This window comes from Mytilus edulis, chromosome 12 (assembly GCF_963676685.1).
Source record: "Mytilus edulis chromosome 12, xbMytEdul2.2, whole genome shotgun sequence".
Classification (NCBI taxonomy): domain Eukaryota; kingdom Metazoa; phylum Mollusca; class Bivalvia; order Mytilida; family Mytilidae; genus Mytilus; species Mytilus edulis.
The window spans coordinates 8,985,939-9,001,628 of record NC_092355.1 but is presented as its reverse complement, the minus strand read 5'-3'; the positions used below and the strand labels follow the sequence as shown (position 1 = coordinate 9,001,628).

General features: G+C 33.3%; 1 protein-coding gene across 1 annotated transcript; it reads right to left on the bottom strand.

Moving 5' to 3' along the window:
- Positions 1–2,126: 2,126 nt before the first annotated feature.
- Positions 2,127–12,248, bottom strand: LOC139499657 (collagen alpha-1(I) chain-like). Its single transcript, XM_071288411.1, has 7 exons — positions 12,145–12,248; positions 10,084–10,115; positions 9,254–9,329; positions 7,469–7,489; positions 6,328–6,360; positions 4,513–5,331; positions 2,127–2,228 (listed from the first exon to the last, which is right to left on the bottom strand). The coding sequence occupies exons 1-7, from the start codon at positions 12,227–12,229 to the stop codon at positions 2,212–2,214; spliced, it is 1,083 nt and encodes a 360-aa protein (XP_071144512.1). The 5' UTR covers positions 12,230–12,248; the 3' UTR covers positions 2,127–2,211.
- Positions 12,249–15,690: the final 3,442 nt, after the last annotated feature.

The following is a 15,690-nucleotide window of genomic DNA, read 5'->3' as shown; positions in this document are numbered from 1 at the left end:
AACTGTTATACAAGTAAGAGGTTTAGCTAGTTATAAAACCATGTTTAATCAACCAATGTCTACTGAAGTCAGGAATATGTCAGTTGTTGTCCATTCGTTTGATGTGTTTGGTTTTTTGATTTTGTCATTTGATTAGGGACTTTCCGTTTTTGTAATTTTACTGTCTAAGAGATTAGACCATTTACCGTTTTGTTTTATATAATATTAGCATCACGACGGTTGACACATGTGTAGCAAGATCTGCTTACGCTGCCGGAGAACCTGAAATTCCCCTGTTTTCGGTTGAGTTTGTGTTGCTTAGTCTTTAGTGGTGTGTACTTGTCTGTTTGTGTTTTTAATTTTTTAGACATTGCGTTGTCAGTTCATTTTCGATCTATGAGTTCGAATGAACCTCTAGTATATTTTGCTCTTCCTTTGTCTGCAGCATTTGGCTTTAGTTTATATCACAATGACCCATTTGTTGACATTTGTAATGACCGGACGAAGGTCAGAAAACAGCTTAATATCCTCTGTGTCTTAAGAATGATTTGGAAGGTGATTCACCATTTTTAAGGATATTTGACAACCGCTTTCCTCATTTTGTTAACGATTTACAAGTTCATGAGCTTCACTTTTGGAAATCTGAATGCAAGTACAAATACCAATCGTTTTTGTCGCGGTCCGCCGTTTCGCTAGTGAATAACAAAACTCTGTTGGTAGTTATCCATAATTTATGAGTGGTCAAGATTCGATTATTCAAAACACTTTGTTTTTACAAAAAGCAACAATTATACGCTTATCTGAGCTGGTAACTGATATTTTATACCTGTAGGTTGCATTTCTGTAAATATTGACAATGCAATTTCCCATAGGAACTCTTTTTACGGCTAAAACTGTACCACTTTTACTATGAAGTTTTGAAAAAAATCTTATCCTAGAATTGAAAGTACATATGCACCACATTTTTTTTCAAAGGTCAAAATATAGGGCTGTGCGGCATATTTTCAACGTTTAAATGCCCTGAACTTCTCAGGGTTTAAACTAACACTAATTTTCTTAACTACCCCTACCTCGAATGAAAAGTTACCACATATATCAATGTGAACAATATGCACATGTTAATTTACTGGTAACATTCCCAAGTGATGTCTCTCTGAGATGGAACACAGAGAGCATAACTGGGAACCAGTATGTAAACACAATTAATTTTCTATGAATATTCAAGATCTCCCCAAAAGAGGCGTGTTTTGAGAAACAGCTGTATTTACAAAGTGCAACCTAGACCCATCTTAAATTATTATAATCACATCAGACGTAAAGGTGAGATGAAATCGTTTTTCGGTAATCTGTAATAAATTGTGTAGTATTTTACTGAAAAACGCGTGTTCTCGTCAATTCTTAAACAGACAGCAGACAATCATACATTGTAACTTCTTCAATAGATCTGTCATTAACCGGTTCAAAAAGTAGTTATGGAAAAACAATTATTTTACATAACCATTAAATAAGGTGTACTTGACCATTGTATGGAAATAGTTAGCTAAATCCGCCCGGAATATCAATTCTATGTATCCAACACGCTTTCCTGGATTACATTTCATCAGGAATATCAACACCGAATATTTGAAGGCTTTTAAAAAATTGCAAAGTAAGACCAGACAACACCATAGAAATTATACAATGAAAGACGAGAAATCATTAAGATGACATGTGTGTATAAAGGCAACAGTAGTATACACACATATAACGTATAGAGAACTGTCAATGAGACAACTATAAACCAATTTCAAATGAAGAGCAAATTATAGGCAATTTAAGGCTAATCACGGCCTCCAATAATGAGAAAATCCCGTACTGATAGTCGGCTTTGAAAAACTCTCCACAGAAAATATTAAAACACTGAATATTGCAAAATGGTATGGCCTTATTTATAAGAAAACAATTTACGAAAAACTCATATGACTGACATAAACCAACGACAATCACTCAACAGGCTTTTTAACTTGGGACAATCACATATACAATGTGGCGTAGTTAGACCAGTGGCATACATTGTTACAAGCCTGAACAGGTATTCCTTTAATATATTTTTAACTGACTTTACACTGATACAATTGTTATCAGTATAAATGGGAAAACAGAAAATAGATAAAAGTTGACTTTTATTTCATTTCATGCTACATCAATTGATACTGTCAGCAAACTTTTTTTTAAGACTGAAGAAACTCGGTACTATGCGGAATCGTCACCTGTTTAAAACAAAAACAAAATAATTGAATTATTGGAATCTTCAGCTAACAGACATAGTTTCATAAGATAGAATTCCAAATTATAATTACAGGTCAATACATTCCACATAGTGTTCATATACTCGGATAAAAAAATATCGCAAATAAAAGTTTAAGGGGGCTCGCGGGTCTAAATCATTTTTTTTTTATTTAATATAAGATTTCGCTAATTTTTTCTATAAATGAACTTTATCTTATACCTAATAGAAAAATAAAATAAAAAAGAGGGGTCACAGATCATTTACGCTCACAAGAAGCATCCATTTTTGTAAAAGTACTTTTTTTCTGTTGAACTAATAGGAGAAAAAGAGGTAATATAAAATAAAAAAAGAACTTAATTACAGAAATCGTTTAATTTTACAATTATTTAGTTAATGTATAGCTTATTTGAAAACAATAATAAAAAATATATGTCACCGATGAGTAAAAAAAAGATATTCCAATTTTAATGCCAAAAAAATAGCATTTTTGCATCAAAGGGAGATAATTTGGAGCGTTTTCAATGATTTTAACATTTTAAAAGTCATCTAGGGCCAAACCGAATCGATTTTTTTGTTAATTTTTGTATCATTTCTTAAAGTAATAACAAATAGTGTAATAAATAAAATTTGTAATGAAAAAACAAATATTTTATTTTTTGCTGAAATTTTTGTACCCTCGAGCCTCCTTAAGTGTGTAAGGGTATCATTTCCTTATTATGGTATTTTGATATTCTCATATCATAGTGAGTTACACAAATACTATTTCGAATAATCAATTCGTTTGATCTTCAGTTCATGGTGTATTAATCTCAAAAGGTTGCACGTACTTTCGTAATGAATCATAGTGTTTCTACCTTTTTGTGATATGGTTTCCACAAATTTTTTTTAGAACCAAGCGTCATTGATGGTTCCACTCTAGACCAGATGCCCGTGTGTAACAAAACAAGTTTTAAAAAGTTGGTCGTGAATAGGGAAGTAACGAAACCAGTACTTAAGAAGTTCGGGGTAAACAGTAAAGTACAGAAACCAGTACTTTTGTGGTGAACAGTAAAGTACAGAAACCAGTACTTTTGTGGTGAACAGTAAAGTACCGAAACCAGTACTTTTGTGGTGAACAGTAAAGTACCGAAACCAGTACTGTTGTGGTGAACAGTAAAGTACGGAAACCAGTACTTAAGAAGTTGGTAGTGAACAGTAAAGTACAGAACCCAGTACTTAAAAAGTTGGTAGTGAACAGTAAAGTACAGAACCCAGTTCTTAAAAGTTTGGGGTGAACAGTAAAGTACCGAGACCAGTACTTACAAAGTTGGTGGTGAACAGTAAAGAAGCTCTTTAAGTAGTTAATTTGCCACATGGTAAGGAAAAACATGAATAACGGTACAAGAACACTATAAGAATAAGGAACGAAATCAATATTGAATTGAAATTGACAAATAAAGCCCGTCAGCATTCGATTAAATTGGTTGAGATATGATATTGTATTACGGTAAATCCATTTGTAGCACGTCAGCATTCGATTAAACTGGCTGAGATATGATATTGTTTTACGATAAATCCAATTGTAGCACGTCAGCATTTGATTAAACTGGTTGAGATATGATATTGTTTTACGGTAAATCCATTTGTAGCACGTCAGCATTCGATTAAACTGGTTGAGATATGATATTGTATTACGGTAAATCCATTTGTAGCACGTCAGCATTCGATTAAACTGGTTGAGATATGATATTGTATTACGGTTAATCCAATTGTGGCACGTCAGCATTCGATTCAACTGATTGTGAAATGATATAGTATTACGGAAATCCAATTGTAGCACGTTAGCATTCAATTAAACTGGTTGAGAAATGATATTGTAATTTTTATAATCCATTTGTTTCACTTTTTTAGTGATGAACAGGTGCTTAACAATAGTGAGAAGCTTAATACGTATATTACAATAAGAAGTTGGCGTTTAAAATAAAGTTATTGAGTACCTAGCTACTAGTATTCGGACTTCTATTTATTTTTATAATGTTGATGAGTTACATTTTTGTTGAAAGACAATATTGACAAAACGACGAAGGAGTTAAAAGATCTTAAAACTATCAAAGTGAATACTTCTTAAAACAAAATCAGAAACATGGAAGAAAAAAAATGAAATTTAAAATAGAGATAAATTGTGGTTTGTCATATGATTATAAAATTTGGATCAAAGTATTTATATAATCACACATTTAAAAGCATGTGCCTACGGCACAACAAATATTTAAAATTTTAAATACCCCTATGTCCTGTTGAACCAGTTTCTCCTTTTGGACCAGTTGGTCCAGGTGGCCCTGTTTGTCCAGATTCACCATCCATTCCATCAATACCACGGGCTCCTGGTTGTCCCTGGATACCATCACCACCTGTTGCTCCTATTGCTCCATCCATTCCTTTTTGTCCAGTTGGTCCAGCAGGTCCTGTTTGTCCTTGTTGTCCCTGGATACCGTCAGCACCTGTTGCTCCTATTGCTCCATCCATTCCATCATTACCACGGGCTCCTGGTTGTCCCTGGATACCATCACCACCTGTTGCTCCTATTGCTCCATCCATTCCTTTTTGTCCAGTTGGTCCAGCAGGTCCTGTTTGTCCTGGTTGTCCCTGGATACCGTCAGCACCTGTTGCTCCTATTGCTCCATCCATTCCATCATTACCACGGGCTCCTGGTTGTCCCTGGATACCATCACCACCTGTTGCTCCTATTGCTCCATCCATTCCATCATTACCACGGGCTCCTGGTTGTCCCTGGATACCATCACCACCTGTTGCTCCTATTGCTCCATCCATTCCTTTTTGTCCAGTTGGTCCAGCAGGTCCTGTTTGTCCTGGTTGTCCCTGGATACCATCACCACCTGTTGCTCCTATTGCTCCATCCATTCCATCATTACCACGGGCTCCTGGTTGTCCCTGGATACCATCACCACCTGTTGCTCCTATTGCTCCATCTATTCCTTTTTGTCCAGTTGGTCCAGAAGGTCCTCTTTCACCAGTTTTACCTTTTATTCCTGGAGACCCATTGAAACCTTGAGATCCAGTTCGACCAGGATATCCTCTCATTCCTACAAAATTTCGAACATAAATGGAATGAAAACATTTGCCTGGATTTAGAAATACCGGTTACTTGGATGACTTATTTGTTTATCTTTATTGACAGACATTTGAATACTTTTATTCAGCCTATCAAATTTATAATACATAAATTAACGAATGATTCAAAATTAGTCATTAAATTTTCTCATATATAACTTTACATTCAGAAATCTTAAAAACTAGTGATTATCTTTTGGATAGGGTGGATTCTAAAAATAATATAGACATATATTTACAGTCTATAGATACATTTATTGCACTGTGTGCCTAAATTATTTGTAAGTATGGAATATTTGATGTGTTAATGAATTAATGTGTATTTTTTGTTGTTTTGGAGAAGACGTTACTAAGTTGTAAAACTTTTGTGCGATCTAATACTCATTTTGAATAATAAGATTTGTTTAAACTAAACTTAGATTGGGTTTTTTTCATGGCAACTATTTATGGGTGTTGATGATGTTTAATTCGTTATTTGTACGTAACGCACGTCTGGCGTATTAATTTGTTTTATTTAACCTAGTACCTTTCGTTGGCGATTATTCGTATGTTTCTCTGTCCTATATTTACTTTTTTTTGTATTGTAGTCCTGTCATGTATTGTTGTCATTTTAATGTTATAATTAACATTGCCATTAAAGCGGGAGGTTCAAACCTCCATTCTTTTCTTAAAATGCCCTGTACCAAGTCAGGACAATGGCCATTGTTATATTATAGTTCGTTTCTGTGTGTGTTTAATGTTAATGTCGTGTTTCTGTTGTGTCGTAGTTCTCTTGTATTTGATGCGTTTCCCCAGGTTTTAGTTTGTAACTCGGATTTGTTTTTTCTCTATCGATTTATGAATTTCGAACGACGGTATACTACTGTTACCCATATTTGCTTTAGTTTCTATAGAAAGAAACATTAGTATATTCGTTTGACATTGTGGGTTCTGGTGATAATTCTCAATGAACCTACAGTACGTCTTACCCTGTTTACCAGGAGGACCAGGTACCCCTATTTCTGAAAATAGACAATTTAAATTTATATTTGTGTTCTTTTGGGAACCTTAGACGAGATAAAGCAACTATTATTCAAAAGCGTTGGGTTGCCTTATCGAAAATACAATTCATAACCACCAGCATTGAACGAGACCACAAAAAAAACTAACCCTAAATGGATTTTTTTCGGGCGTATTTAACTTTTTAAATGAAGGAGAAATTATAAAAAAAAGTATGCTTCTATTTGTATTTTGGATGGCATCACGAGTACTATGGTACTACATACTCTCTGAGATGACCAAGTACTCGGATATTTGTTCGGATTTGATAAATATTATATTTCTCATTATGTTAAGACTCACGTTAGTAAGTTGCCTTTGCAAAATCCTTCGAAATACTAACAAAATGTATCTATTTACAACGTTTAAGATTAATATGTGTTGTAACTTTGTCTCAGGTTTATCTGTATTTGGAAAATGTGTTTTAGCAATACAATCATAGTCCGTTCCTTCCGAGAAGATTTTGTCTAGTGCAGGACATGTTGAAACAAAACTTAGAAATCGACTTTCATCTGAAGTTGTTGTCAGATCATCATATTTCTAAACAAGAACATAATGAAAGTGCACTTCGTTGGACCTCATACCTAAATGATTTGACATGTGTAATAGTGTTTGTACACGGATAAACATTTTCATGAAATAACTACTTAAAAGCCGAATACTTACTTTGGTTTATTAGTCAAGAATTCTTTGTAAACGTGATTGGTATTAAATATATATTTGATGTTAAAATATATATTGGAAAGTTAATGTATTGTTAAATACATTAACTGAATAATGTTTCTTATAATTAATTGGAATTGCAATATTTTTTTGACAAATTATGAGACGTGATATAAAAAATTCTAACTCCAAATGAACAGATGTCTATTAAGTCGAAATACATGAAATTATTGATTTTTTTTAATTAGTAGGGTTTTCTATTGTTCAGAACATAGTTAACCAATTACATCGTTTTATTGAACGCTTTTGTCAATAGTACCCTGAATTCATTAGAGTTCTAACACGGCGAATCAATTGCTATGTTAGTACTGTTTGTTTGTACACTACAAAGGTTTTATAATAACTCACCAACGACTTCATATGGTTCATCTGTAAAAATAAACAATAATACAATTCACTTAATGTTTGTTTATTTCTTGATTCACAGCAGTCCCCTTTTTAATCATTTCTATGTGGTTTTTATGTTACTAAATTGAAATTGAAATGAGCTATCGAATGAGACTCATAAATGAATTTATACTAACATGTGCAATATGTGTATATTTGGAGCAGGATATCATTACTCGGCAGCTGAGATCAACCGAGTTTGTTGGGGAGAGGGGGCATAGTCTTCAGTTTTTCTACATTGTGTTATGAATAATATGAATAATTGTGATTTTCTTTTTTAATTGGTTTTTCCATTGATTTGTCAGCCTTTTTTCATACTCATAAGTGTGAATTAATCTTTTTTTATCTTTCGTCTCTTTATCATATATTCTATCACATTGAAATTAGAGAACATTGGTAGGTGCACTTTACTTCAGATGTATTTTTACTGGTATATATGTCCAACAACCACGTGATTGTTTGCTGTTTGATTTATGCCCAATAGGTATGTACAATGACGAACGTCCAACGAGATGATATTTTGAACTGTCATTGAAAAGTGCGGGAAAATTTGAACAGAACAATCATTAATAAAATTGAGAATGGGAATGGAGAAGCTGCAACGTTTTTTTAATGTGCAAGATGCATGGCGCCCTACTTATACAATTAAACGTTCCCGTAATGACCTGACACTGCTCTATCAAACGGACGCCCAGTTTTGACAAATTTGTTATTGCCGTCCAGACGATGACCAGAGGTCACCATATTTTTCCCTATTTGATCTTTCTCTTGTATAACATGAATGATACGAAATGGAAACTATAAAATGGACCATTGTTGTTTATTTGATAATTGTAAAATGCTTCACGCTCATTATAATTTTTATTAACTTTTTTAATAACATGATCAATAAAAAAATTCAAAATACGCATTTGTATAGGTGTAATACCAACAAATGATGGTACGTCACATCCGGTTGTATACGAAAATAGGTCGAAAAAATATTCCCTTGAATTTGACAGTTGTAGGTAACTAATCCTACATTTCGTTGCAGTAAAATATTTCTGTGTCATAAACATATGTTTTGGGTGTTTCAAAGCACAATCATTTTTTTTGGGGGGGGGTTCTATAGAATATTTTGTAAACTTGAGGTAATATAGTTCCTAGATCTTGTATACAGGTGAAATAAGGTCATTTCTGACTCGTGATACTTTTGGTATATACAGTATAAAGTTATACATATTATAATGCAAAATAACTACTAACATTGATTTTGTTAGCTAGTAAAACGATAAAATGTGAAAAACAGATTGGAAAAAAACATTAAAATCAAAATCAAAAATTCAAATGCAGATAAATTTTCTCTTTCATATAGCAATTCATTTTCCAACAAACCTTTAAAGTTTCTCCTATAGAAAATTACTCGTTTTAATGAATCAAACGTTAAAGGGTCACAATAGGCACAGGAAAAATGATTTTTTTTATGAAGGTTTTTTTTCACAAAACGTTGTCAACTAATGGAATTTAATCAGACTGCCATACAAATGAGAAGTTAAGCTAGCTATAGTCCACCATTTGCTATATCAATAAGAAAAAAAATCACAAAAATACTGAACATAAAATGTCTGTACCAAGTCATGAATATGACAGTTGTGATCCATTCATTTGATGTGTTTGAGCTTTTGATTTTTCCATTGATTTTGGACTTTTCATCAGAGATCAATATTTTGTCTTCACACTTTTTTTAATAAGAAAGAAAATATTTACCTTGTTTATGCTCTTGTCCAAGATCGAAATATACGTAGTCTGCGTCGTTAGTATATCTTTTCACACGATCTACAAGCTGTGTTTTTAATGTAATATTTTTATGTTATAAATATAAATTAAATTTGTAAATTGAAATTTAAGTATAAATCAATATTAAAAAAAAGTACTATCAATGAATTCATTCGCCGCTCTATAAACTTATGTATGTTGAATCAGAAATTTCCATGTGCGTACCCAAAAATGGAAATAACATAACTTTATTTGTTAAATTTAAAACATTTAGGACGCTGTGATCGAATCAAAGAATGCAATAAATTGTTCATTAATATTCCGTATCAACTTCATAGATTATACACGAGGGTCTTGAAGTATAGATTCTGGGTACTGACGTTGGTTATCATCTTAAAAACGTTTTATAGTATTCTTTTATTTTACATTATGCATATTACTTTTACTGTTTAGTCTGATTTTAGTGATTTCCATTTTACGGTACTCTTTTCTTACAAGTAAGAGGTTTAGGTAGCTATAAAACCAGGTTTAATTCACCATTTTTACACACAAAAAATGCTTGTACCAAGACAGTATATGCCATTTGTTATCCATTCGTCTGATGTGTTTGAGCTTTTGATTTTGCCATTTGATTAAGGACTTTCCGTTTTGAATTCAGTATTTTTGTGGCTTGACTTTTTATGTACCAATTGTATTGCTTGCATTACAAATTAAAGTTTCCTTTGAGTAAAATTGAAGTTAAAAGTTACAAATAGAAAAGTGAAGAAATTGCTTAAGATATAACAAAACAAACATGATCGATTAACTAAGAAAAATTCAACCTCATCTTTATCTTGTTGTTCTGTAAGTTTACCTGCAAAAAAAAATCAAAACTCTGAACTTCAATATTTGTCTATGTTGCTATCTGAAAAACTTTCACTAGAACTATCTTATAGTTAGAAATTTTAGATATGCTAAATACAGTTATCATTTGTAAGCACTCGCATCAGCAGCCCAGTAGTCAGCACTTCTGACAGTTCAGTGTTGACTTGAGCTATCATTGATAAATTCATAATCATAAATTAACTGTTTACACAACTTTGAATTTTTAAATACTCAGGCTTTTCTACCTCAGGAATAGATTACCTTAGCTGTATTTGGCAAAACTTTTAGGAACTTTCGGTTTTCAATGCTCTTCAACCTTTGGTACTTTATTTGGCCTTTTTAACATGTTTTGATTCGAGCGTCACTAATGAGTCTTTTGTAGTCGAAACGCGCGTCTGGCGTATATCTAAAATTTTAATCCTTGTATCTATGATCACAGGATCAGTTTATTTGCTATCTGAAAAACTTTCACTATGAACTATCTTATAGATATGCTAAATTCAGTAATTATTCGTAAGCACTCGCATCACCAGCCCAGTAATCAACACTCCTGTGTTGACTTGAGTAATTATTGATATGTTCATAATCATGAATTAACTGTTTACAAAAACTGTGTTTGTTTTAAATACTACGGTTTGTCGACCTCAGAAATAGATTACCTTAGAAAACTTTTAGGAATTTTTGTTGAGAGGTGTCTAATTGGCAATCATACCACATCTTCTTTTTGTATTTATGATGATGCATCGGTTTCACCTTAACAATAGCTGTACCTTTAAAATTCCATATTTTACCATTTACAAGTTTTGAAGTTTCTATTCTTTGCGTTACATTTGAACCGCTGAGTAAAAAAAACAACTACTAAATTCCGTGCTTATTAAAGCAGGACAAAGAGTAGAAAACAAGCTAATGAAATTCAAACAAATAATATCCCTATTGTGTGTTTCCTATGGTGGCGTCATTTAATATCTGTGTTTCAGTTTGTCATGTTCATGCAATTTATATATTTATATTTTATTTAACAGATTAATATCTATATTCAAATTGAGATTAAATAAGTCCAGTCTTTTGCACGTTCGTTACTAAATCAACCAAATATGTTGTTATTTAATCTCTTAAATAGTTAAATTCGTCAATGTTTTATCAACCTTGATCTGACATGGTTAAGATGGTACCCATTACTTACACTAAAACAATTTGGCTCATTTAATTTTCATAAAATTTTGACAAAGTATTTACTTTGACCCTTTTACAAAAATATAAAAAATTCAAAAATTTGAACCAAGCGTTTTATCAGAAAAATTACACTGGTTATATAGCAGTTTGACAAACACTAATTTTGATCATTCAGAAGCTTTATATTGCCTTCACAACGCAACGTAATTAAAACATTAGCTGACATTACAGAGTTATCTCCCTGTAGTGTTAGGTACCACCTTAAGTATTATAAAACCATAGAAAGTTACATTGCCTCTTTCTTTGATACAATCCAATAATGAAGTTTGAAAGCCGTGTTTAATAATGTACAACAAAGAAATATAAATGATGTGGTATCATTGCCAATAACACAAATCTCCCCAAGAGCCAATACCGCAGAGTCCGCTATAAAAAGCCCCGAAATCACAAAGGTAAAACAGTTCTAACGAGAAAACAGCATAATTAATGTACAAAAAACCCACTTAATGAATATGTAACACAGCAACAAACGGCAACCACTGTTACATGATCTTGACTTGGGACAGACACATACAGTTATAATGTGGCGGCTTTAAACATGTTAGCGGGATCCCTACCCCGTCAAGATCAAGATTAACATTCGGACAATTAAATTCCATGATCCAAAGACAGAACAACAACATCAAGGCAAAAAAAAACAACATAAAAAACGACCAAAGAGACAACAGTATACAAACAACTGCAAATAAAAAAAAACTCAGAAAAATGAAGCAGCACAAAATTCAACGTTGACATAGGATAAATCATATGAGAGTAAAAATTTATTTCCGAAAGTTAGAACTTACCGAGTATCTTTTGTGTAGATTTAGCATCAGTCTGAAGCGCAACAAGCACTGCTAGGCAATACCAAAAACACATATACATCGACATTTTTTGGTGTGATTGAAGTCTATGCAGAATACTTCCAAAGTAATCCCTTTAAATACTTCTTCTAAGCATTAAAATTCTTTTGTATAAAAATTGATCCTTTTGAAAAATAATCATTTTGAAGTCTTTCGCAACATGCCCTCTTAATTTTTGTCATTATGAACACATTTTTCGACTTAACTTTCATTTGAAAATATTCAATGAATTATAAATAAAATTTCAACATATAATATATAATGTTATAGCCTTGAAAAATTAAACCATGTCAACAAAAAAATTCAAAGGTACCACGTTAACAAATCAAAGGCATCAAAGTATGCATTATATTTTATCTAATGTGGTTGCGTTGTTAAGTGGGTTTTTAGATGTTTCATGCAGAAAGAATGTATGTGGGCCGATTAAAAGATTCCAAATGCAGTTGGATCTTGAATTAATCAGAGGGTCCAGTATTCTACACTATTTTGTACATATGTGTATTATCACAAAGGACTTAGAATGATGATAGCAATTTATCAAAACTACATTGTCCAACATTATTGTTAAGGACTAAAATTAATAACCTGCCCTATATGAGTGGAGTGGAAATTGTTTGTTAAACACAACGGGTGTCACTTTAGGAGAGGATGTGATAACCATTTCGGAGCACTTGAGATCATCCTTGAGTTCGTGTTGCTTAGTATATATCTACTATGAAAGTACTATTATTTGTGGGGAACCAATTTATTGGTTTTTGTCCATGACTTTATCCATGAATTTAAGTGTCAAACATAATAGAACAACCGTTGTCCAAATTAAGACATGGACAGATACCCATGTAGCTTTGACAGCTGATATGATCTACAGAATATATTGAATATCGTCAAATCTGTGAATACTACAATAATAGTCACAGGGCAAACGTACCAAGCACTAAAACCGCTGGCAGGATTATACCCATTTATTCTTTGAAAACCTAATCAGTATTCTGTAAAACTTTTGATCTTATCATAAAAAATATTTGTGATCGATAATAGTCAGATTTGCGGTATTGATATTCTATGATAAAGTGTTCATTTTATGACCTCATAAATCACCTACCTAAAAGGAATTAATCAAAACTACATTGTCCAACATTATGGTTTAGGACTCAAATTAATAACCAGCCCTTTACGAGTGGAGTGGAAATTGTTTGTTAAACACAACGGGTGTCACCTTAGGAGAGGATATGATATCCCTTTCGGAGCACTTGAGATCATCCTTAGTTTTGATGGGGTTTGTGTTGCTTAGTATATAAAGTTAAATTCTATCTTGTGTTTAGTATTTGGTTGTTTGTCCTTTAGTGTTTTGTTTCGTTTTTAGCCATGGCATTTTCAGTATTTGTCTACTTATGAGTTTAAACTTGTTTAATTTCAATATCCCTCTGGTATCTCGTGAAACCATCAGTAATTTATTTCTTCTCTATGAGACTCAGAAAAGAACCCTGATGATGATTAGTTACACCCGTCGCGCCTTTCGTCATAACCATTGTTTCCTATTGGAAATTAAAAGCATATAACAGTTTAGCCAGTTGTATCATTTTTGTGCTGACATGGGTATTTTGTAAATTCCATATTAGGTTGATTATTGTGTTGACATGTGTAGTAGTAAATATGAGGGATGATTGTTTCTTCTGCATGTTCTAGCAAGGTCATTCCAGATACCCAGCCTTTGAGTAAATACGCTGTACGTTCGTTTCTTCTGCATGTTCTAGCAAGGTCATTCCAGATACCCAGCCTTTGAGTAAATACGCTGTACGTTCGTTTCTTCTGCATGTTCTAGCAAGGTCATTCCAGATACCCAGCCTTTGAGTAAATACGCTGTACGTTCGTTTCTTCTGCATGTTCTAGCAAGGTCATTCCAGATACCCAGCCTTTGAGTAAATACGCTGTACGTTTGTTTCTTCTGCATGTTCTAGCAAGGTCATTCCAGATACCCAGGCCTTTGAGTAAATACGCTGTACGTTCGTTTCTTCTGCATGTTCTAGCAAGGTCATTCCAGATACCCAGCCTTTGAGTAAATACGCTGTACGTTTGTTTCTTCTGCATGTTCTAGCAAGGTCATTCCAGATACCCAGGCCTTTGAGTAAATACGCTGTACGTTGGTTTCTTCTGCATGTTCTAGCAAGGTCATTCCAGATGCCCAGGCCTTTGAGTAAATACGCTGTACGTTCGTTTCTTCTGCATGTTCTAGCAAGGTCATTCCAGATACCCAGCCTTTGAGTAAATACGCTGTACGTTTGTTTCTTCTGCATGTTCTAGCAAGGTCATTCCAGATACCCAGGCCTTTGAGTAAATACGCCGTACGTTCGTTTCTTCTGCATGTTCTAGCAAGGTCATTCCAGATACCCAGCCCTTTGAGTAAATACGCTGTACGTTCGTTTCTTCTGCATGTTCTAGCAAGGTCATTCCAGATACCCAGCCTTTGAGTAAATACGCTGTACGTTGGTTTCTTCTGCATGTTCTAGCAAGGTCATTCCAGATACCCAGGCCTTTGAGTAAATACGCTGTACGTTCGTTTCTTCTGCATGTTCTAGCAAGGTCATTCCAGATACCCAGCCTTTGAGTAAATACGCTGTACGTTTGTTTCTTCTGCATGTTCTAGCAAGGTCATTCCAGATACCCAGCCTTTGAGTAAATACGCCGTACGTTCGTTTCTTCTGCATGTTCTAGCAAGGTCATTCCAGATACCCAGCCCTTTGAGTAAATACGCTGTACGTTCGTTTCTTCTGCATGTTCTAGCAAGGTCATTCCAGATACCCAGCCTTTGAGTAAATACGCTGTACGTTCGTTTCTTCTGCATGTTCTTCATACGACTCAATAGTCACATTCCGGTCAAAACAATAAGAAATTAAAATCAATAAAAGCATTTCACATCATTCATAACAATTTGTTCTTTAGAAGTTGTGAAAAATCCATATTAACGTAGTCAGGATACATATAACATTAATAAATGGGGGTCTGATGGGTTAAAGAGTGTATTTTATAGCATCAAATGGTCAAAATAATGAAGAATGGAGAAAAATTCGCAAACTTCATATCGAAAAGAGAATAATGAGGTGTTAAAACAAAAATTACTAAAGAATAATTGACAACAAGTTGATACTTGATTCAGAAAAATCAAACTAAAAGATGAAAGAATACATAAATAAAGAAACACCCTACCCCTTCCACACCCTAATGAATGTATAAAACTGGCAAAGTTGATGATAATGAAAATTTTCTATATAATGGATTTTGATGCGACTATCATATTAGTGTTAGGTTTAGATAGCTTAAAACCAGGTTTAATCTACCATTTCTACATAAGAAAATGCCTATACCAAGTCAGGAATATGACAGTTGTTTTCTATTCGTTTGATGTTTTGGACTTTTGATTTGCCATTTGATTAGGGACTTTCCGTTTTGAATTTCCCTTTCAGTTTTATCTTTTTTGTAATTTTACTTTTT